Below are 22,874 nucleotides of genomic sequence, written 5' to 3'. Positions count from 1 at the left end.
AAGCCCCATGTACACTGCTGCAAGTTCAGTGTTAGTCGTATGGACAGGAATTTGCAGTACTGGATCTGAATATTTCCTCCCTTCAAGGAGTTTTTCAAATACTTTGTATCTAGCTTTGCCCCTACAATATTTAAAGTGTGTTTTAAAGCTTGCCAAGCACAGTGAATGTATCATTTATTTGGTTACACCAAGAAGGGCTGGTGTGCAAGTTTGCTTTTTGCCTCTTGAAACACTGAACATAGTACAGTTCAGCACTTACTGAAGCTGCAGACCAAGACATGCAATCCATGTTAAAGCCATCTCCACCCCCAAAAATAGGTGCTGCTGCACTCTGGGGTTTCCCTTCATTGTCTTCCACTTTCTGCATTTTTCTCCTTTCCCTGAGAACAGAGACCAGACTTACAAGAGTAAATAATTTCAGACAGCTGTCTCTCACACTCAAAACGCACAGGTGTGGATCTGTTATGGTCTTTATTTGAAAGACAGCTCTGCTCTTTCAAAAACCTTCAGCACAAGGAAATGTAACACCAGAATGGAGGTCAGTGCACCAACACTCAAGTACCTGTAGCATGGGTTTGGTCACAAGCACACACCTCTACAAGCTGCTGTGTACTAAGCTAAGAGACAGTGCAGAAATCCTTCAATCATAGCGGCAACCAAAACCAGCAGTTACCAGTTACTACTGCTTGTGTCCTAAAAGAGTTTATTTCTTGTGATGTGGATGGCACTATCATTTATCAAACTCTTGAATGAAAACATGAGATGAGCAGCACTTATTTCAAGTAGTAAAATCATTAAAGTGGAACAATTTCCTAGGCAAAAGACTGACTAAACTTAATAAAGCCTCCTTTCTCCTTGTTTTTTAAAGTCCTAAAAGCATTACACTGTATTAAACAGCTGAAGAAGACAATTTGTCATTCTAAAGAAAAAAATTGTATGTATTTATGTGATCGGATAATTTGATTTCCTTTACTCCACAGCATGGTCACAGACAAATAAAATCAAAGTCCAGCCTATTAAAACAACTTGGTATCTCAGACTTGAAGAGCCTCACCAGAAAGGTATGCATGACGTGCAGTACTGTCAGCTGGCATTGTTTGAAAGACCTGGGCCATTTTTAATGACTCAGTTCACAAAACAGTTAATGACTGAAGTGAATACCTTTAGCACAGAGATTAATACATTCTGTGTCCACACACAATCTAGTTACTTAAAACTTCATCTTATTTTAAGTTATTTAATCTCACACACTCCATCATGCTTTCAACAAGGGACCAATCCTGCTAATAGACTGTTAGTAGGATAAACCTCTCTAACATAAACTCCTCAGGGATGCACAGGGAAAGCTTGGTAACAATAAAGTCAAAGGAAAAACTGACTTCTATTCCCCCACACTTCTTTCTGTGAAGGCCCAAATATCAAATCACAATAGTTACACAGCAAAAGACCACAAATAAAACCAAAAGTATCCACAAACTCCTGTTTGGAGTCAGGATACTCCTAATTGTCTGAATCAATGTTCCCCTTCCAGTTATTTTCCATTCAAGTTCCTTCAGCTGGGCACACTGACCACCTGCAAGTGCTGGAGGCCTGGGTCTTTCTGTGAAATCTCCCTCTCAGCTTCTCTGCACAAGATTTTTCTACAAATACCAGAGGGGGAAGAAATGAGGAGACAGTTTGCAGAAGGGCTGAGGTTTAGAGCTATTTGGGTGTTCTTCACTCACCAAAACTTGGCATTTTTGCATTTTAATGTCCAGTTCTAGTTAACTACAAAGCAGCAGGTGTTGAATCCCAACAGTCATGATGTCGACGCAGGATAGAAATGTTCACCAAAGCATAATAACTTAATACAATAACTTGTATTAACATTTGGGTCAGAAGTTTATTTGAGTGACACTATGGTATGGAGGACAACAAGAAAATAAACGCTATTAAGTGCTCTCCTTTGATCCCTTCACAACAGAAGGTAAGTACTACCCACACCTAATTAATTGACTGAATTACTCACACTGCTTTAACTTAAATACCATGGTACATGTAGGTTCTGTCAGATAGTCATTTTAATGAGGAAAACCAGTATTATCAAAGCAAGGTGGTGACTTTAGCATAACTTTGTCTGTTAAGCTGTTGGAAGAGGGGCATTTTTCACAGAATTATAGAATGGTTTGAGTTGGAAGGGACCTTAAATGTCATCCAGTTCCAAACCCCCTGCATGGACCCAGTTGCTCAGAGCCACATCCAACCTGCCCTTGAACACTTTCAGGGAGCTGGCATCAAAAACCTTCCTGGGCAATCCGTTGCAGTGTTTCACCAACCTCACACTAAAGAACTTCCTCCTAATGTCTAACCTAAATCTCCTCTGTTCTGGTTTTAATCCATTACCCCTTATCCTCTTGCTACATGTCCTCCCCAGTTTTCCTGTAGGCCCCTTCATCCTACAGCCTGTAGGCCACTATAAGGTTTTACTGGAGCCTTCTCTTCTCCAGCCTGAACAGCCCCAACTCTCTAAGCCTGTCTTCATAAGAGAGGTGCTCAAGCCCTCAGATCCCCTTCGTGGCCCTCCTCTGGACTTTCTCCAGGAGCTCCATGTCCTTCTTACGTTGGGGGCTCCAGAACTGGACACATTACTCCAGGTGCAGTCTCATGAGAGCCAAATAAAGGGGGAGAATCACCTCCCTTGACCTTCTGACAATGCTTATCTTGATGCAGCCCAGGACACAGTTGGCTTTCTGGGCTGCAAGTGCACTTTGCTGGCTCCTGTTGAGCTTCTTGTCCACCATCACCCCCAAGTCCCTCTCCTCCAGACCCTTTTCAACCCATTCTCCACCCAGCCTGTATTTGTGCTTGGGATTGCCCAGGCCCAGGACCTTTCACTTGGCCTTCACTTGCAGTTTCCCAAGCACACTCCTCAAGCCTGTCAAGGTCCCTCTGGATGGCATCCCTTCCATCCAGCATGTCAACCTCATCACACACCTTGGTATCATCAGCAAACCTGCTGAGGGTGCACTCGATCCCACTCTCCATGTCACTGACAAAGATGCTAAATAGCAATGGTCCAAGTACCAACCCTTGGGGAACATCCCTCGTCACAGGTCTCCATCTGGACATCAAGCTGTTGATCACCACTCTTGGAGCCACTCCTTGACCCAACGAGTGGTCCACCCATCAAATCCATTATTGTTCCAGTTTTGATATCAGGAAGTGTCAACTTCTGTTGTCCATTTGGCTTTTAAACTACAAAAAAAGTTCAGCCTGCAAGGTTACTGACCTGCAAGTGTGACTGCAAGTTTATGCATTCCAATAAACCTGCTTCTGCTTGACAAGTTGCATGTGCTCAGCTGGTTACAGGAGTGAAAATTTAGTATAGGAAAACATCTTCTCAGGACATTAATATGGTGACCCATTTTTACTTGTATGAAGATATCTAACTCAGGACAAGTGGGGTCTCATTAAAAAAAAATATTAATTAAAATATCAAAGTTTTCTTTATATGACTACTAACTTTTTAGATCTCCTTCCCCAATTCACTTCCATAAAATATTCTTCCAAAACCACTCAATATCTATGAGTATCTGTAACTTCTTCTTACCGGATCAATAACATATGAAAAGTAACAGACGTAACAAACTACATACCAGACACATTTAAGATTGTATCATTTAAACTAGTTCACAAACTAATTTTCTTGCTAATATTAAAAAACTGATTTACCGGATAAAAACCCAGAGTTCTTCCAGCAGCTCCCTTACTATGATTTTAGAGAAGTCCATTTCGGATAATAAAAGATAACCCTCCTGCACGCTCCTCCTGGCTGAACGGGGCACTACTACTCTTAAAACTGCAGGAGGAGATGCTTTGGACAGACAACTTTCAATGTTGCCATTTGTGACAGCTAATGGTGGGCTTCTGCAAGCAGAAAAGCAACAAAAAAAAACAGTGCCTGAAGATATAAATCAATATACATTTAATCTCATTTTCAGATCATTTAACACCTGTTAATAACATTTGCTTATTTAAGTTAGGACTATTAAAAAAAAAAAAAAAAAAAAAAAAAAAAAGGAATCATCTTGGTTTTTAAAAAAACCTTTGACTGTGCCTTTTACAGGAACCTATCCAGAAGGTTGAAATAAGATATTACAACATACTTCAAGATTTTTCTATATTTCCCTCCTATCCATCTTTTTTATGGCTGAGTGTTTCAGCTCAATTTGCCCAAATCTCTGTATAGCTTCAGTTTCCCCAAAAAACCACTTTCCAACAACTGAATTATTCACTGAGGAAATTTCACTTTATTCCTGGGTCTTCGCCTTCCCTGGAGCCTGTAAATCTTTGGGATGGGAGCAGACAAACTCTTCCTGCCTTTATCCCTCCACACTCTTGTCCAGCACAACTCTCCCCTGAGAGCTGGGGACTCTCCCGAGAAGGACAAAAAACACTGTTTCTGCAGCAACCTCCACTTGGGAGGAACCAGTGTCCCACAGGCTGAAAGGGAGCACACTTGTCCATGTTCAACCCACTCTGTTTCAATTTAATGACTATACCTCTTGTGTCAATCCACCCATCGCTGAGATGGGGATTCAAAACCTCCAGCGCTGATCACTGGTGAAAGCATCAATCAATCTCAATCACCAGGTTGATAATAACTTCTTTTTTTTTTGTTTTCATCTTCACCAAGAGTTCATGTGCCTCAAAGCAAAAACAGCCATGGGAAGAACTTCCTCAGCTTTGTCTCTAACTGAAGGGTTGTTCTGAAGGGGCAAATTTTTCCAACCAGAACAGTCTATAATCGGTTCTAACTCACACATCTCGTGGAGGCAGGTGGAAAAGGAGAATCTGAAAATGAACCGTCACACCACAGCTTGGAACGATCTGCCAAAGTATGTGGTCTGCAGCTGGCCCATGCAACCATCCTGCCACACACTGTTTTCAATTACACGTTCACAGACCAGCCTGCACGGTGGTCCAAGATACACTCTAAAGGTGATAGTGGTTCCCCAGTCAAAAATCTGCGACCCCATTCAAACACATTTCGTAGAAGTACAATGCTTTCTTACTTCTGTATACAGAAAACCCTTGATGGGTTTCTATAGCTGGTCACCATGCTCCTAGAAATCAGAAAATTTCTGATTAACATGCATCTTTTATTAGTTGCATTTGGTTTTTTTGCTGTTTGGAGTCAAAATCTGATCTTATTTTAGACAATCCTGTTTATTTATCTCGGATTCAACACAGCCGTCTTTGCAGAAAATCTCACGTGCAGCAGGGAAAATAAAAAAAATATGAAAATTAATGTTTCTCTCACCTCTAAAATACCCCATTGCTATTATAACTTTTGAGAAGGGCAAATTAAACACTCCTTGAAGAGATAGCTAATTAAAGATTAGAAAAGATTCAGATTCATTTGACTTTGTGGAAAACAGCAAGTCTGGTAAAGTAACTTTAATGACTAAAATCTCACACTAAGGTATTTGAGTGAGTGGTTTATTACCATGATTATATTATTTCAATGTTAATAGCATCATCAAATAAACGTAGCTTCAGGCAAATATAATTTTAGTTATTTTCTTTAAGCAGAGTTTTTGTCAACCTATATTGTCCATATCACACTCTTAAAATCAAGTGCTGCATTGAAAAGAAATCTGCTGCCAACACTTTGTGCAATGCATTAACATCTGAATGCAGTTATGACATGGTTGGTAAAAATATTTTTAAAGATTATAAAATGCAACTACTTCAGCTTGATGTTTTCTAAAAAGTAGAAGAGATGATGCCTCTAATTTTCCGGGGAACAGAAGGCACTTGCAGAATGAGGACTGTAATACTTACAAATGAAAACCAAGAATCATAGTTCTGTTTTAAGCAACTGATCCTACCTTCCAGAGTTCAACAGATGTTTTATCATTATCACTGAAGTAAAAACAGATATGTAAATGTAAATATTAAACATCTTGATACACACAAACGGAGCAGGCAGGCATGCACCTATTCTGGCCCTGTTCTTGCCCCCCAGAATCAATTACAGACTGCCTTTGATAGTTTGCTCAACCTATATGGATTTTATTTTTTTTTCCTGAAAAACCCTATATTTTTCCAGGCAACACCCTGTGCCACACACATGGATGGAAACAAAGTGGGAGGTAATATGTGGCGAAATGGCCACCAAAGTAACCAAGAGCACCCTTTCTACATAACTGCAGTACCACTGTATTTAACTCTTGGGAGAGCCGAGCATCACTGTTAACAATGGATGAAACCACTGGCAGGAACTCAAACCCCACATACTGCATGCAGATGATTTTAATAAGATACAGTGTTTAGACCACAAAGGATACACTCCAGAGTAGCTCTATATATATTTGTTTACTTAATTGAAGGGGTGAAATACCATAGGCAGCCTAAATACTGCATTTATTCTATGCACAGCAGTCAGCCTAGTGTCACAGACACAGTCTACACCACCCTTCTATGAAGTTAATTACTCAGCCCTCATCTAGATTAATGTCTGTTGTGATTTATTTCTTTGTAATTCACCAGCAGGGTCTGATTTAACTAGTGCTGCCATAGTAAAAAGAAGACAAAATATTAGCTTATATGACAAAAAAAAAAAAAAAAAAGCTTAATCTCAAACAGAAACTGAATCTGTTTTCAGCAAACTTTGACTTTTTCTCCTAGGGAGAACAGTGGCTACTGAATTGTTGCATAGCTGATGGTAAATTATGTTTTGAATACCAAGCAAACAATGGTGTTATTTTAATAATTTATATGTAATGTGCAAAGACACACAGTATAAAAGGGCCTACATAGGAACTCAAAGATTTGAATGCCCATTAATCCTTTTCTAAACTTAGCCCTCTTTGTCTGCAGCAGTCATCTCGATGCCAGTCCAACAGGAGAACAGACTAAAATGTAGCCCATAAATTATACATGCATGACATACAAATGCATGTTAACAGAACATTAAGACTGCAGACTGTAACACTTCAAAGATAGGAAATGTCAGAGTTAAGGCTAACTACCTCAATTTGAGCATGTTATTAATTTTGAGTTGTGATGCTGTCTTTAATCTTAAAAAAAAAACAACAAAAAAACCAACAGTAAGAAACAACAAAACCTGTGCTGGAAGCAAACACCAATTATGGAAAACTTCAGCCTGAAGTATTAAAACTCGATAGGGCATATGGAAAAGCAAACAAAGAAGTGGAAAGGATCCCAAATTGTAGACATTTGTACAGTTCCACCTATAATATCAGAGTTGGCTCAGGCTCTCCTGAATTAACCAGAAAGATGTCCAAGCTATCACATTATGCTTCCCTCAATGTACCAAAATGCTGCACTTGACATTGATTACAAAAGATAAATTATTGAGTAATCACCAGTCATATTGAAAAGGATTACTGCAAGCTGAAATTTAGATTACTTTTGTTTCCTTAGATCTCCCATTATTTTTAAAAAACAAACCCTAACCTATAAGCTTATAGCCTATTCTTGAGCACACCAGAGAGCTTTCACCAGCCACGTTGTGGGGATCCTCTCCTACAGATCTCCGTGAGTGATAATTTCAATGGCAGAGACTACTGGCCTGTTTAAGTCCTTTGAAACAAAAGAGATTCAATATAATTAATCAGCTATGGGAGCAGAAAGAGCATCTGCCACGCTTCAGAAAAATTTTCCTTCAAAAGCAGTGGTGCCCTGAAGAAGCAAAGTTCTTGAAGTTTGTACCTTTCCACCACTTTTGCGGTGCCCTCAACTTACAGGTTGATTAAAAAAAAAACAGTTAGGCATGTTGCCTGCCATTTCTCTCCCATGGGGATCTCAGTCCTGCTTTGGCTACAATTTCTCAAAGTCAGTGAAAATTCCTGTAATTTTTTACATGGGTTTCAGGAAATTTAATGCTTGGAGCTAAGGGATCAGGAGAACTCCTCCGCTACCAAATTATGTTATCAGTTCTCACCATTGTATTAAAAAGCCTAAAAGTACCAAATGGATCAAAACTAGAAGTTAAGGAGCTTCAACCTATTGCTCTTTTCAATATCTTTTATTTTTTTTCTCCTACTGACAGCTACACTGATTGGAAGAACTGTTGCATCATTTTTACTTGAAATACTACAGCTTCAGCCTGTGGGGTAGCTGCACTGGCAAAGGTGCTTCCCTGGAACTTCAGCTGAGTGAAGGACTATTGCCTCAGGGAAGACATAAATCATAGTGTCTTCAGCTCAGCTTGCTGCCTTTCCAAACCAAGTTGGCCATGTCCATGCCATGATTCATGTCAGGAAATCTGGCAGAACAGGAACTGTAAAGGACTTCTGCCACAGCGTCCTGCCTCTCAGCTGGCAAATGAACTCTCACCAAAAGCAGCTTATGAACTGCTCAAAGACTTTGGTTTGCAGGAGAGTTGCTGTCTTCCCTGAGATTTTGCATACATTCCATTATCTGCAGAAGCTCATCCACGAAAAATAGCAGGGGAGTTTGTTGGGTTTTGTTGTTTGTTTTGTTTTTTTTCATTTCAGACATAAACTTTTCCATCACTCTAGACACTGGAGGATACATTTTTGCATTTAAATCAAACGTGGAATATGCCATTTTAGCCACTGAAATGGATGTCTTAAGGCCCAGACCTTTCCTCAATTGGTATTTAAGTTTAACTGTTACTTTCCAACTCCTAAATTAAGTATTTTTTCATGTTTAAAGTACTGACCATTTTGCAAACCATAACAGCGATTGAAAATTTAGTTAAGGATTCTCAAAATGAAAAGTGCTACTAGATGTGTCAGCTTGGAGCCACAGAAGCATAATGAGAATTAATTATACAAAGCAGCTCTTGTTTCAGAAGTGTTTTCACACCACAATGGTAACACATGAATTTCAATGAAATTTGCAAATTGTTGCACACAAACTGAGCTTAAACTAAGTTTTGTGTGTTTGGTACTTTCCCTTTCCATACTCTCTGTTACTTAAAGCCATTAACATTTTTCAGTAACCCTTCTTCTTACATCAGAAAAGAGGTCAACTTTCAGTGGAAATCTCACCCAACGGGCTAACTAGGTATTTTAAATACATACCCTGTGACACTACTAACACATGCATTGACTTCCGCTGAGTCCCCCACCACGGTTCCAGAAAACATGGTCAGTGTGGGGCAGACCAGCCAAGGCACTGGCTCAGCTTCCACTGTCACACCTACAACTATCATGGAAAGCCAAGACCCAGATTATCTTTTCACCAAGCCTTTTGAAAGGTTTTCAGGAGAAGCAGTTACTGAGGAGCTAGCAGTGAAGCCACAGGTAGTGCTAACATGCTAAACATACAGAGGACAGACCAGTACGTCAAATCTGGAGCCTGCCTTTCTCCTTGCCCTTTAGAGTGTTACCCAGCTCACCATGTAAATGCCAGCAGGAAGACTGTCACATGCAGCTCTCCTTTCTCCCTCTCCTGCAGGCTCTACTGTGCAGAAAATGAATGATCTCTTACAGCTTCTCTTCTGCTGCTCTCATCACTTCGTTATCTGAGTGCCTTCTAATGGTGCATTAAGCTACATGATTAACTCATGTCACATGTGGCTTGCTCTCTCTGATCCTCTCTGCAGGGGGAGGATCTGGGCTTTTCCAAGGGAAAAGGAAATGTAAGTCAGCTTTAAAAGTAGTGTGCAAATTAAGAGAAGGGACTGGAGACAGATTTTTGTTGTTTCGTTGACTGGTTTTCTTAAGCCTTTTATTTCATACGATGAGTTGAGGAATTCATATAGAGATATTTGTATTACATTGGAAACTCGCCTAATTCTTCAGGGAGCTACCGAGCTTTCTCTGGAGAAATACTGAAATATTTCATCATATGCAACCAGAAGGTAAGGGAAAAGAATCAAATGATATTTTTGGATGACTACTTACCCCTCCCACTTCCCCTTTTCTGATTGTTTTCACTAATGCCCATTTAATTCCACTGTCTAATCCACAAACGAGAGAACGTGTATCTTCATTAAGAATCTGGTACTTCCTCCTCTAGTTTTAACAAGTAATATTATGGTAGTAAAATAGAAACAGAATTTCATGTTCATTTATATAGAGAGTGAAACAGGGGACACCCTGTCATTACCAAGAACAAGCCTACATATCACAGGCAGTAAACAGGCCCTGTACACCAGGTGCAACTCTCTGCTGTATCACATGCAAGCTTATCACAAAATCCTGTTGACAGGCTCCACTCAACAGGCTGTTTGTACCACTGTCCTTACCTGCTCTGGAACTTCATCCTTCTGATAATTAAAATATTCTTCTAATTTCTGACATGAAAACATGGCCAACTTGTAGCCACATGCTGTGGTAGCTGCACATCCTCAGCTTCACTAGTTCTCCCTTTCTGGCCCCAAGCACTCCTATCTCTGTAAGTACTTGAATCATCTGTACTGCCAACTGGCTCAGACTTCCTTGGCTAGTGACACCAAGTTCTTCAGTCTCTTTCCACAGGCTACTATCCTCTCCAAGTAGCCCAGACCTACATATCTCCCTGACACGTTTCCAGTGTTTTTAAAAAATACACATTTTTAAACAAGACAAGACATTATTTGATTTTCAAGTCATCTTTTAAATAACATCACTTTTATAAAGCTGCTTTCTAAGTCAGAAGGTCATGACAAAGCTGCAGAGGGGCAGTGATGGTGCATGATGTGCAAGAGGCAGCAGGGAAAGGGAAGCACAAGACCCTAGACTGGCACTGGAGATAAATAGCTCCAACCCTCAGCAACCAGCCTTGGGTAAGCCAGATTAGTTTGATCATGGCTCAGTTTTCCCTCTTGAAAAGTACCTCTTAATAAAGACTGTTATTAGGAACACAAGGCTCCATTGCATCTTATTTAAGTAGCAAAACAGATCGAAAGAACAAGGTAACTCATATCCTTTTCCACTTCTTATCAGTCTAGTGTCACTGCACCGAGAAGCACACAGCCATGAATAGGAGTGTATAGAGCTACTCACAGGCAGAAATGTATGCATTCCTGTGTCTGGATGTAGCCAAGCCTCCCTTGAAACTGTAGAAGTATATAAATGCTTGGTTTCAACTGATCAACATAACAACATTGTTTTTCTACAGAAGAATAAACCAGTGCTTACATAAAGACCTCAAAGCATACACAGTAACCTAAAGTAATGAATATTGTAATGAGAAACACAAGTATTTAGGGTGATAATGACTGGACTTTGCTCTACTTAGATCGGCTCACCCCCTATGGAGGCTACCAAAGCTTAAAGATTTTATCACCCTAGTAATCAGCAATGGGTAATGGCCTTCATAAAACACAGTAATTAAACTGACTGATTTCAAACTAGTGCCTTTTTTTCATTAGGGAGCTCTTATTTAACCTACTTCAAAAATCTCTTTGTGAATACTGGCTGTATCAGTCAAAATTCAAATGACAAGGGACAAAGAGCTTGTTCTGTTCAATATTTCAGATATTTTTCAAGTAAAAAGCTTGCCTTCCTCGCATGCTCTCATTCTCTCTTTTTATTTTTTGTCACCTGTAAGAACTTCCAGTTTAAAAAGACTCCCAAGACTCAACATTATAAAACTGGAGGCGGAGGGGAAAAGAAATCAAAACCATAGCTCCTTACATTTTTCAACAACTTGTAAGAGATTTGCTTTGTTAAAACATGCTTTTAAAATTCTCCGAGGCCAGTGTTCCACCCTCCCTAGCAAAAATATCAATGGTGAGATTCAGGCACTGCCTTGCAATCCATTTAATTATCCTTTACGCCCTGATTGTGTGCATTGTTGTAACCACTGTATCTTACTTGATCTTTGAACGATTTTGAATAAAACTTGGTTGTAAGCACAACCCGTTATTATTGCTCTAATTTGCCTTCGCAATATGTGTGTGAGCCATTTATCTGTGTTCCAATACTTGTAACTCAACACAGATTTTAAAATAAAATCTTTTATGGCGAATCTCAACTCTGCTTTTGCAGCAAAACCATTTCCTAACTCCATATATGCTCTACAGGAGCTTTATGATGGCAAAAGTAAACCTACCGGAAAATCTACCTGGATAACTACATGAAACAAAACCTAGTTTCATATTTCTCTCTCTGGGCTACAGCAGTTTTTAACTGCATGAATGAGATGCTGGATATATTTTCTGTACGAAAACTATAGAGAATCACAGGCATCTCAAGATAGAAGAACAAAGTAGCAACCCCTCCCCACTCTACCCAGAAAAATGTAACTCAATAACCATGCTGAAATGTGAGAGTTGGTCACAATTATGCATTTCTCTCTGTCTAGAACCCTAAGAATCTCAGAGCTGCAGTTAAAGGCTGCAGAAATCAAAGGAAATTATTTTGTAGGCATCAGTGGGATACTCCTTACTGTATCACTTCAACAGTTGCCAGCTCCTCCCTCACTGGTCATGTACTTGAAAATTAGATAAGGGACTAACACCCCTCATGGAGCAAATGGGGAAGTACACAAACAACCTAACACAGCAGCCCTAAAAGGGCTTAGGGTGATGTAAACGCTGAAACCTAAGTAAGTCCACAAACACCAACATGACTCTGATTTCACTGCAAAGACGAGGACAGAAGTAATAACTGACTGATGAATCCCAGGCAACTGCTTTCTTTGGCAGTGCCAGCTTTCTTTGACAGTCTAGGGAAAGACCTTCTCTTACTCTTCTCCAGTTCTATCTGTCATATTAGTCATGTTTTGAAAGCATTTCTAGAATCAACTGTCTGAAGGACCACCAAACAGAAATGATAGTTTGTCCTGTAACTAGTTTAGCAAAATAGTGTAGATTGATTACAGTTTCAAATTCTTCAATCCCGTGCTTGAAACTTACTTTATGTTTTATTAAAATAAAATAATAAATAATCGATTTAGAGTTTCTATCTATTTATTCAAAATAAAAGTAGGATATGACCTGGAAGAGATCAATGGTAAAAAAAGAAAGAAATCATGGAAGGGGGCTAAGAAGCTACTTCTTTCACGACTAAAGGTCCAAAGAACATTCTCAGTAAGCCAGGTAAGTAACTAACATGGTTGTTACAGAATATTTATGACAGTGGCGACCATGTCACATCACTGAAGCATGCACAATGGGAGCAAGCTTTCTAGCAAATATATCTGCAAAAGAGACATGCAGTTAGGTCTAACTATCAATCACCTGGACATGTGAATAAATCTATAGTCAGCGGTCCATGTTTTGTTAAAATAAACTTCTACCATATAGAAATCTTGCTGCCCAGTAAGACCATAAGACCACAGATGATAAAACACATTATATGTACATCACAATAATAACTCAACTACTAGACCAGCAAAGTTTTGAATATTCACATACTACAGAGAGTAAAGTGTATTTACAATGACAGGTTATACTATTCTGATTAAGTTATATAGGTTTAAGATCCCACCACAGTGAAACAATCAAGATTTTTGCATGTCTGTTTGGGATTTTATTTTATAATTTACATTCTTTAATCAGAGGTTACTGATCCACAAGAGAACATCTATATAGACTATTTAAGTCTCCTCTCCCCTGGAAGTGTGTGTGTAACTCCCATTAATGCTAATGGGCATAAAGCACACGCATGGAGTAGAAAATAGACCCCACACTGTGAAAATAAAAGTGTTCAGTTATTTTCAGACATGATGCTGAAATCAAACAACTAAAAGTACATACTCTAAGGAGATAACATTATATAGACTAACTGAAAATGTCACCATTATTCTTAACTCCCTGGTCATGGATCAAGCCACGTTCTTCATGTTTCTGCCAATTCCTGCATGATAAATACTATGACTGGATAACGTATCAAAAAGGGCCAAATTCTAAAGTCTTACACAAGCAAAACAGCCCTGATCGCATAACCCTTGCCTTCACAAAGGATGCAAGGTTAGGTCTTACATTTTCCCTTAGGCCATATAATGTTTTCTCTTTATACCATATGGGTTAACAGCAACAGTAAAATTTACTGCTCTCTAGAATAGTTCTTTAAAACTGTGATGAACCTACCAAAGTAAAAGTTCCTATCACTTAATTATTTTCCTTCATGATTTGATATCCTGATGTTTTCTGCTCTGATCAAAATTAATGGATGTCCTGACTTGAGCCAGGATGAAGCCAATGTTGTCTCTTCAAACAGGTAAGAAAAATTGCTTATACAGTATTCAAAGACACTGTGCTCTACTATAATACAAATAGAGTAACTTTTTCTGATGGAACCAATGTTTTATGTACTTACAGCTGATCTAACAAGATATTTGGAACAGTCATGAGAAAACAAAGGTTTTTAAATGTTGCATTTTAAGTGGAACATTAATGTTTTTAGTGAGTTGATTTAGGGTCTCTGTAAAGTGGCCTGCTGACTTTCTAATGCAAGTAATCACCCCCATCTTCCCAAATCAGAGAGATGCACTTTCAAATAAGTGGATGCTACTGAGTTATCAGTCAGGCAGGGGTGAGTTCTTGCAGTGATGAGGCCTTTTCAGAGGCTTATGCTGTAGGAGATGGGTAGAGTGCTATTGCTGAAAGGCCAACAGTCGCACCTTATTGTTGGGCTTTGCAATACTGCTGGGTCAAATACCAAAGCAAGGTGCTGCCAGGTGCTGTACAGTCCAGCTCCCAGCTCCTTGACCCCAGCCTTGTGCTCATTCATCTGCTTTTATACTGAGTCAGTTCATGGAGAAAAAATACCCCCAGGAAAACAAACCCAGCAAACAAGAATACGTAAATGCTTCTCTGCTGATCCATCCCTCTCCCCACAATGCGGGTGGTGCCAAGCGCTGCTACTGGCACACACCCGGGGCAGCAGGGACGTGGCCAGGGACTGCTGGCTGGCAGCGGGAGGACTGACCCTTTTAAACTGTCAGACCAACCCCGTCGTATCCCAGAATCACACCCGTACAAAAAGGACAATCAAAGGAGGACTCCAGCTGAGCCAAGGAGCTGGCCGGTGCCTGCACACTGAAGTACAGAGCCCTGAAGGCTGCCATGCTCCTTGAGACACCTTCCAAAAGCATGTGCAGGCTGTGAGTCCCCTTAGCTTGAGGACAGCTAAGCACAAGATAACTCATCAGAGAGCTCTTATGGACTGGCACAGAGGGTTAATGACTGAAGAGGCTGTTATTCACTGTACAAGCCCTCCGTGATCTTACGAGCACCGTTCTTCTTTGAAACAGAAAAATCCACTAACAACAGAGCAGCTCTGGTAGCATCTGAAGCTGTTGCAGCCCAGACCATCTCTCCTAAATTTGGTACAGGAATTACTGCAGAGACTGATACTGCCAAAATGAACCAGGCAATGAACTAATGAGCTTCTTCATTCATTATGGAAGAGGAGGAGGGGTGGCAATGGCCCATGACCTGTCAGCAGCCATGTGGATGGGCATCCATCTGTTTGTGTAACTAACTGTGCATGGATCTGTGCTGGAGACACTGGGAGTCTGCAAGGGCAGGGCATGCAACATCCTTGAAGCAGAACACTTGTACGTATCACTGACCTGGACTCACACAAATAAATACTGTAGAATGACTCTTTTCTTTTTCCTTTTCCATTAATAGAAGCTTGTCTTTTGGCTCTGAGTGTTTCATGGTGACTCAGTTTGCAAGTTTAAGTCTGATTACAGAGAGTAAAGGACAAAATCTTAAATATTACTTTTTCTGCATAGAACACTAAATCTATTTTCTCCCTGGGTGCAGGGATAAACAATCCTATGAATGATTTGGTGTGTGATACGCAAGAAGAGACATTTCTACCACCTGTCTAGACTCCCAGACAAGATAAGACTGCACTGTCATCAAAGACATTTTCATAGTCTGTCATATCACTTGAAAGACAGAAAAACCACCTTTTCGGAACTGTCATGCAAAACTGAAAAATAAATAAATAGTCTGGCCTGCCAGTGTCACAGGGGAAATCTGAATGCAGTAACCTTAGACACTTTAGAAATTATGCTAACAATACAGCAAGAAGTTTCAGCAAATATTTGTGAGGAAAGGCAGCTCCTCCACAAGTGAATGCAATCCAAAAATGAGTCATGCACAAGCAATTTTGCTATGGGCCATAAAATCACTTTACGAGAGTTACAGATAATTCTGTATGTATTCTATAATGTTTTCCTACTGTGTAGAGATGGATATCTCAGTATCCTATCACAGATAATGACGGAAAACAAATTCTCTACATAAAAGCTGATTGCTCAGAGATTCACCCTCAGCTGTTCCAAAGGACTGTAATGCCGACAGAACACTTTAGAGCATATTCATCAACAGAGGTAGATTCCATCAGTGCCAAACACACTGCAGTTTAGATGTTTTTTCTAAAATGTAGCAGGATGGATTGAGAATAGCCTGAAGGCACAGAATACACATCTTGCTATTTCTCAACACCTACATGCTCTTTATCACACATGCACCTACCATCCTCCACAATAACACCTCTAATTTCCTCCTGATAGTTCTTTTGCACATACTCAGCATTATTCAGTACTAACTGTACACTAACTGTGCTGCAAAAAATCTACAGCATTAAGCCAGTTATGAAGTAAGACATACTGGAGTATAAAAGGTGAACCCTTCAGTACCAGCTTTAGAACAGGGCAGCTTCTTTTTGCACCCCTATTTTCCTCTTTACACTCCTTTGTAACTTTTTCCAACTGTACCCACAGGATCATAAAAGAAAACAATTCAGGAACACCAAAAACTTTCAAAAAAGACTTATTTCATGAGACTTTAACTAGTTAACTCTTCTGAAAGGTAGCTTTAAGACACTGTTGGCAACCCAAAGTCAGCGGGGACTCCAATGAAAGAAATCTGGCTAATTCGGCAGAGCTGTCCTAACTCACATGTTATGATACATGATCTTTTCTCAGTTGGATGTGGCATTCTCCAGGAGCCAAACTTTAAAAAAAACCAACACAACACAAACCAATAATAATACCTCTCCAACATCATAGATCCATATGCGGCCTTCTGAATCACCAACTGCTACCTCCTTCCCAGCCTGGGCCCAGCGGACACGGTTGAGGGCAGAAGCTCCTTCAATGGTGACGCTTGCTGTGGGAACCTGTAGAAACAATAGGAACAGGAAGGACAATAAAATCACACAGCCTGCGAACCAGGGGGTCAGTTCTGAATGTCCTGCTTAGCTGGGTGAGTCACAAGTTCCTCTGCATTGCTGGAAGTAACACACAATCCTTGCTGGGGGCAGAAAAAAAAAGTGTTCATTGTTTCTTTGTGTGCTAAAAAGAGCAAAGAGTAGGAGATGGCTTGGAATGAGCAGGGAAGTCTTTTCCACAGTAAAGGGCAGTAAATGAAACAGTTTTTTCCCCTAAACCTCAGAGACATGCAAACCCACATCTGCTTCTTTCTCAAAAGTCATCAGCTTATGACCAAGAACCAGCTGAGGTCAGGACTTGGCTTCAGTCCTGTCCTGGCTTCTGGCCTCTAATTTGGACCCAGATAACCTGATGGTTGACAAACACATCCCTGTATTCATGTTGACACATCCTTTAATCCAGATGCACCTCTGCGACTAGATGCAGAGGTCAAAACTTAGGTATCTTATATCAGAAAAGTCCTGAGCTAATCACTTCAGAGCAAGGACACAGCAGATGTAAGAACAGCTGACCTGGCATTTAGGAACACCTACAATATATACCCACAATTCTCTTTGACATGCCCAGGAGACTTCTACTTTAAATACATCTGGATGCTGTCTGATTTCCAACCCCTCTCCCTGCCCCAAGTTAACCAACTTAAGAGGTGATCCACAAGAATACATAAAGATAATGGTTAATGCGTGACAGGAATTGAGCAATGAACACCATTTTAGGAGAAGTATTTGTAATCCACACTGGAATGAGGGCACCAAAAGATGCTGTGGGAGGAAGGAACTGTGTGGGTGTTTGTCCCAGATAGGTAGATCACTCAGTTGATCTAGGTCACTTCAGAAGACAAATGATGGTAACCTGCAAGTCTGCTAATGCTCCACCCAGCTGCCATTAACAGGAGAACCTGCCTGAGCAAGAAGCCTGTAGCGTGGTGTGACAGTCTTCCAAACAAGGCTCGTTAGTTTTAATGCTCTTTAGTATTAATGCTTTTTAGGTCAGGGCAAATGGGAATAAAGCTCCTGTGCCAGATACATCTGTGGGAACAAGCCTTGGTCACCCAGTGAGACTGGGACAAGGGAGCGTCCCTGGGATCTATAAATGGACATGGAATTGGAGAGCAGTCCAGGCAAGAAGAGGTGGCTGGACAGGAACCAGAGTCTGGGCTACTTCTGGAGCAGCGACAGGCACTCCTGTCCTCATGGTCAGCACAATGCAGCTGAAGCACGAAGAAAGCAGCTTGAAGGCTAGTCTGAACATTGACAAAGATAAACAAAACCAGGATTTTGCTGACTTCATCTCAGTTCTCTGGCTGTAGCTTTACATTGTAATCATGAGACAGGTCCAAAGATCCAGGAGAAAAATAATTTTAAAACACTGTATAGCTTCCATGCCAACCTCCTACTCCTCAGCTGTAGGGCCTTCGTTGTGTCACATGAGTGACGGCAGGAAGCTGAACCTTTACGGACTTCCCGAGACTCTCATTACGGCTTCAGCGCATGCACAGTCCCACCAGCAGCAGGACAAGGACTGGGAAGCCTGGCTACTTGCCTTGCCTCTCTCCCTGTGAAGAATTCCCCACTTCTCCTCACTGCCCCTGACACTGGGCTGCAAAACCAAGCTGGAACCTCCAGCACAGCTAGCCTGCCAAGCTAAGGAGTCACCTCTGCAAAGGGCTTCACTGTAGCTTCACTCCTGTGCCCCACATGTGACATGCATGAGGATTTTGTTTGCAGAATGATGTAGAAATAATGTTGGATAGCAATCAGAAAGCAGATACCACCTCCCCACCCCCCTTTAAGAACTAATTCAAATGCAAAAAGCTATTGGACTCATCTCCCCATTGTGCAAGGCCTAGGTCCTGTCCAAGGCAGCATTATCCAAAAAAGCTGGCATGCTCTAACTCCTCGTCCCAAGTCTGTTATTGCTTCATGGGTGAGAGTCAATGGCTGAAATCAATGACATGGGGTCACTGATCCATGATAAAGTCATAGTAGAAAACGAGCAACTTCTACTCCTGTGATCACCAATTTCTAAAAAATCCCGCTATTTTAATTCCAGCCAAAATTAATTTCATAACATTTGGAAAACGGGTTTCTTCAAACAAGTAAATGCCACATTTTAGAGGACTAATCTACTAACCAGCTCTGTTCCTCAGAAAGCTTTAGATCAAAGATATTTGTTTCACACGCAAATACATAAACAGCACATATTTAAGGCACTGAATTTTTCACCAAATCTTCCTGAAGGCTGAAACACATAACTCTAGAGCTGGGTTTTTTGTTAATACAGCATTCTTTCAGTGTTCCACATAAAAAAAGGAAAAGCATGCATGCCACAGACACAAGACTCAACCCATGCTTTTTTTTTTAAAAAAAAAACCAAACCCGATGTTTTTGTAAAATGCTGTAACTATTCCACAAAGCTACCTAACAAAATAAAAAGCAATAATGAAACTATCCTAAAAAATCTAAATAAAAAGCCTTTTCTCCATTAACATGGAGAGAAATGCAGTCAAACCAAAGTATCTTAAAATAGATTTGTCTGCTCTCAGTAGTGATAGGTTGAATTACACGTGCCTATTTTAGATTTCAAAGATTAGAGTTTATTTTATAGTGATAGCATTATGTTTTTAAAATCACATTTGAAATACTTTACAAAATCTCTGAAGTTGGTGCTTGTCAGGTTTTTAACAATTTTGAAATGAGATTTTAACAGGTAACAGATTAAGAAAGATGCAGTCAGAAAAGCCTGCATGATAAGAGTATACCTTTTTATTTATTTTTTACTTGTAATGCTTATGTAGTGTCAAAACCTGCTTGCAAATGTATCTGTTCTCTGATTCTAGAAATAAACACCATCTTCACCATATCAAACCCACCCCAACAATAATAATTTGAATAAGATATAACCCACCAGAGATAAGTGAATTTGTAAGTCAACTTAGTATCAGTTCATAGATAAATAAAACTCAACAATAACCTAGAGACTTTCTCCAATATTGATCAATAAAGGAATGTAACGGACACACAGGTAAGAAATCAGCACTTGGTAACCTGAAAATTATCTGCAAACCTCACTATACTAATCCATAAAAATAGTACTCATTTTGAAAATGAAGTAATGGGTAAGGATTTTTTTTGCTTTTTAAGGTTTTATAGTCATTTATCAAATATAAAATAAAATGTGATAACCTTCACTGCTATTACAGGAACAATTTCTGGTATCCACAGATCAGCATGAACCACACAAATACCCCTGCTACTTTACACTGAGATTTTGAGAAGAACTGATTAAATCTGTGGTACGGTTAAATGACTGTAGTTATTTTGATCGGAAAGCACATAACTCTCAGGAGAAATGTTTTTAATAAACACTAATGGAAATTGTGTTCCAGTTAAAAAACGTGAAGGTAGTATATTGTGACTAAAACTAGGTATTTTCTGAATTGGTTTACAAAATAATACCAAAATAACAATGTGGCTTATTTCCCAGATTAAACAAAACCAGGTCTCATAAATAACAATAATATCCAGTTCTTACACAGAGATTTTCATCAGTAGCTGGCAGTTAAACACATTAATACACCTGTCATTTTCTACTGTCTTCACAAATACTTTAATATCACATATCTGACATCTAGAAGTAATAGTAATCTATAAAATAGGTACTGCAAGATTTTTTATTACCAAGTGCTGATGTGGCCTTTTTCTTAGCAAGCAGCAGTGGAGACTTAAATGGTGTAAACAATTACAGAAATCTTGAAAATTATAAACTAATTATGACCCACGAGATAGAGGGCAACGTTCACTTTCAGTTACGATGTTCTACAAAACTGCTTACAGTTCTCTCTTCCAGCGGCACTTCTGCTGCTTCTCCGGCATAACAAAACCTCGCATCTATTCAGAGTTTACCAGATTACCATTTATAGCGATTTTAAAATTTGTTTCATCAGTGCTCACTAAGGAAACCAAATGGTATTTTTGCTTTCAGAGACCCAAGTTCGATTCTTATAAAAATACAAAACTCAGACACCACGGAAATAATCCCAGTCTGATCCTTACATGAGGGCTGATTTTGACCTCTCAGAATGGAAATAATTTGTGAAATCAGGGGTGGCCCTGCATGCAGAAAAAGAGCGGGATTGAGCCTGAGTATTTTTTTTATGTTCCTATGTATTTATATGTAAACACACTGAAAACATCTCAGCACTTTTCTACGTACAACTTTATTATTGATGGGAAGGGGATCGAGTGGTCAACATTAATCTTTTAGAAATAAATTATGGTCTCATTGACTTAAATGGCAAAACATCAGTTGATTTCAAGCAGAGCAGGATTTAAGCCCTGGTATTTGAGGGGAAAGGGTTATTTTTTTTTTTTCCTTCTTCTTCTTCTTAAAACGCTGGGGTTTATGCTCTGTGTTTAGGCCTGCATTAATGACAACACCTGAAGGATATGTCCCTCCCTTCCCAAAATAAATTCTGAGGAGACTCCTCTTGTATATCCTCCAGCTGTATATGCTCTAATTAAAAAGGCTGTGCTGCTTCCTGCTCAGAGCACTTCAAAAGGCCCCACTGCTCCCCTTGACAATGCAGCGCCCGGTGCTGGTTCCTCTTACCTGTCCATGCTTATTTATGGCAAGCACCATTCATTGGAAGCCATAAACTGTGCCTGTATTTTACCCTGTCTGAAATGTATAGCATGTTTTTCTGAAAGGCGTTTTAACTACCAAACTAATCTTAAAAAAATATAAATTGTAAAAAATAGGGTGCATGGGGGAAATTCTGCCGCTTGCTCTTTGGTCTTCTCGGTTTTGGAAATAAAAAAACCCTGCTTAATATGTTACTCTTTTACCATCTGTTTGTTCTTAATTTTACATGGCATTAAGTAAAAATACACAGGACTTCAGTGGAGGGAAAGAAAAAGCCGATTCTTGTGCTGAGTACTGATTGCTGGCCATCTGAGTGTGACCTCCAGTGACACCACAGGTTTTCTCCAAACCCATTTTGGGGAAAACTCAAATCCAGAAAAACCAGCATCGACATAAGCCTGCAGCATTTTAAAAACCTGAAATATGAGGAAGAAAAATGGGTGTTTGGCACATTTAGAAAATGGTTTTTAAAAAATACAGTGTTTACCATCTCAATCTTTGCAAAAAACCCATCTGATTAACCCTATCTCATCAGTGAGATTCAGTGTTTCCTCCCCAGTGGTCTCTATTATGGGCGACTGAAGAAAAACGTGTTGTTTTTCATTTGCCTTCGTGCCTTTACATTTCACAGCCAATTTTAAAGAGGAAAATAAGGTGAGGGTATAAAACGACGTGAGAGAGACGGCCTGTGCTTGAAAAACTCAACCAGCGCAGCTGGAGGCTCGGCAGGGTGAGGGGACAATGAAGGGGCAGGCGGGCGGTGCTGGTGCGGAGCTTGGAGTTACAGTGTTCGGCGGACTAGAAGATACACAGGAAGGGGAATTAAAGCTGCCACGGGAACACGTGGGGCTGTGGAAGGGCTGCCCCGGGACCCGCAGGGTGCCAGAAACCGGGGCGGGGGATAAAACCAAACTACAGAACGGGCGCGGTTCAAAAAGCGCACCTTAAGATAACCCGGAGAGGAAGGAGATTCCTTTCCCCTGGACACCGCGGCTATTTATTTGTGCTGGCCTCTTTCCGGGGGGGCCCCTCCCGCCCCGGTCGGTCCCGGGAGCAGCGGCCGGGATGGGGCTGCGGGGGAGGGGCGGGGGCCGGGCAGGCAGCCCCGCAGCGCCCTGCCCTGTCCT

General features: G+C 40.3%; 1 protein-coding gene across 1 annotated transcript in view; it reads right to left on the bottom strand.

Annotated features, from left to right (window-relative positions):
• The window catches only part of DYNC1I1 (dynein, cytoplasmic 1, intermediate chain 1), a 176,809-nt gene that overhangs the window by 2,177 nt on the left and 151,758 nt on the right, over positions 1 to 22,874 (bottom strand). The window contains exon 14 of the mRNA XM_009994970.1: positions 16,926 to 17,051. Coding sequence (XP_009993272.1) covers positions 16,926 to 17,051 — 126 coding nt within the window. The remainder of the gene's footprint in view (positions 1 to 16,925; positions 17,052 to 22,874) is intronic.

Source organism: Chaetura pelagica, unplaced genomic scaffold (assembly GCF_000747805.2).
Source record: "Chaetura pelagica isolate M959 unplaced genomic scaffold, ChaPel_1.0 scaffold12, whole genome shotgun sequence".
Lineage (NCBI taxonomy): Eukaryota > Metazoa > Chordata > Aves > Apodiformes > Apodidae > Chaetura > Chaetura pelagica.
Note: the sequence above shows the minus strand (reverse complement) of the source record. Positions and strands in the feature narration are given on the sequence as shown.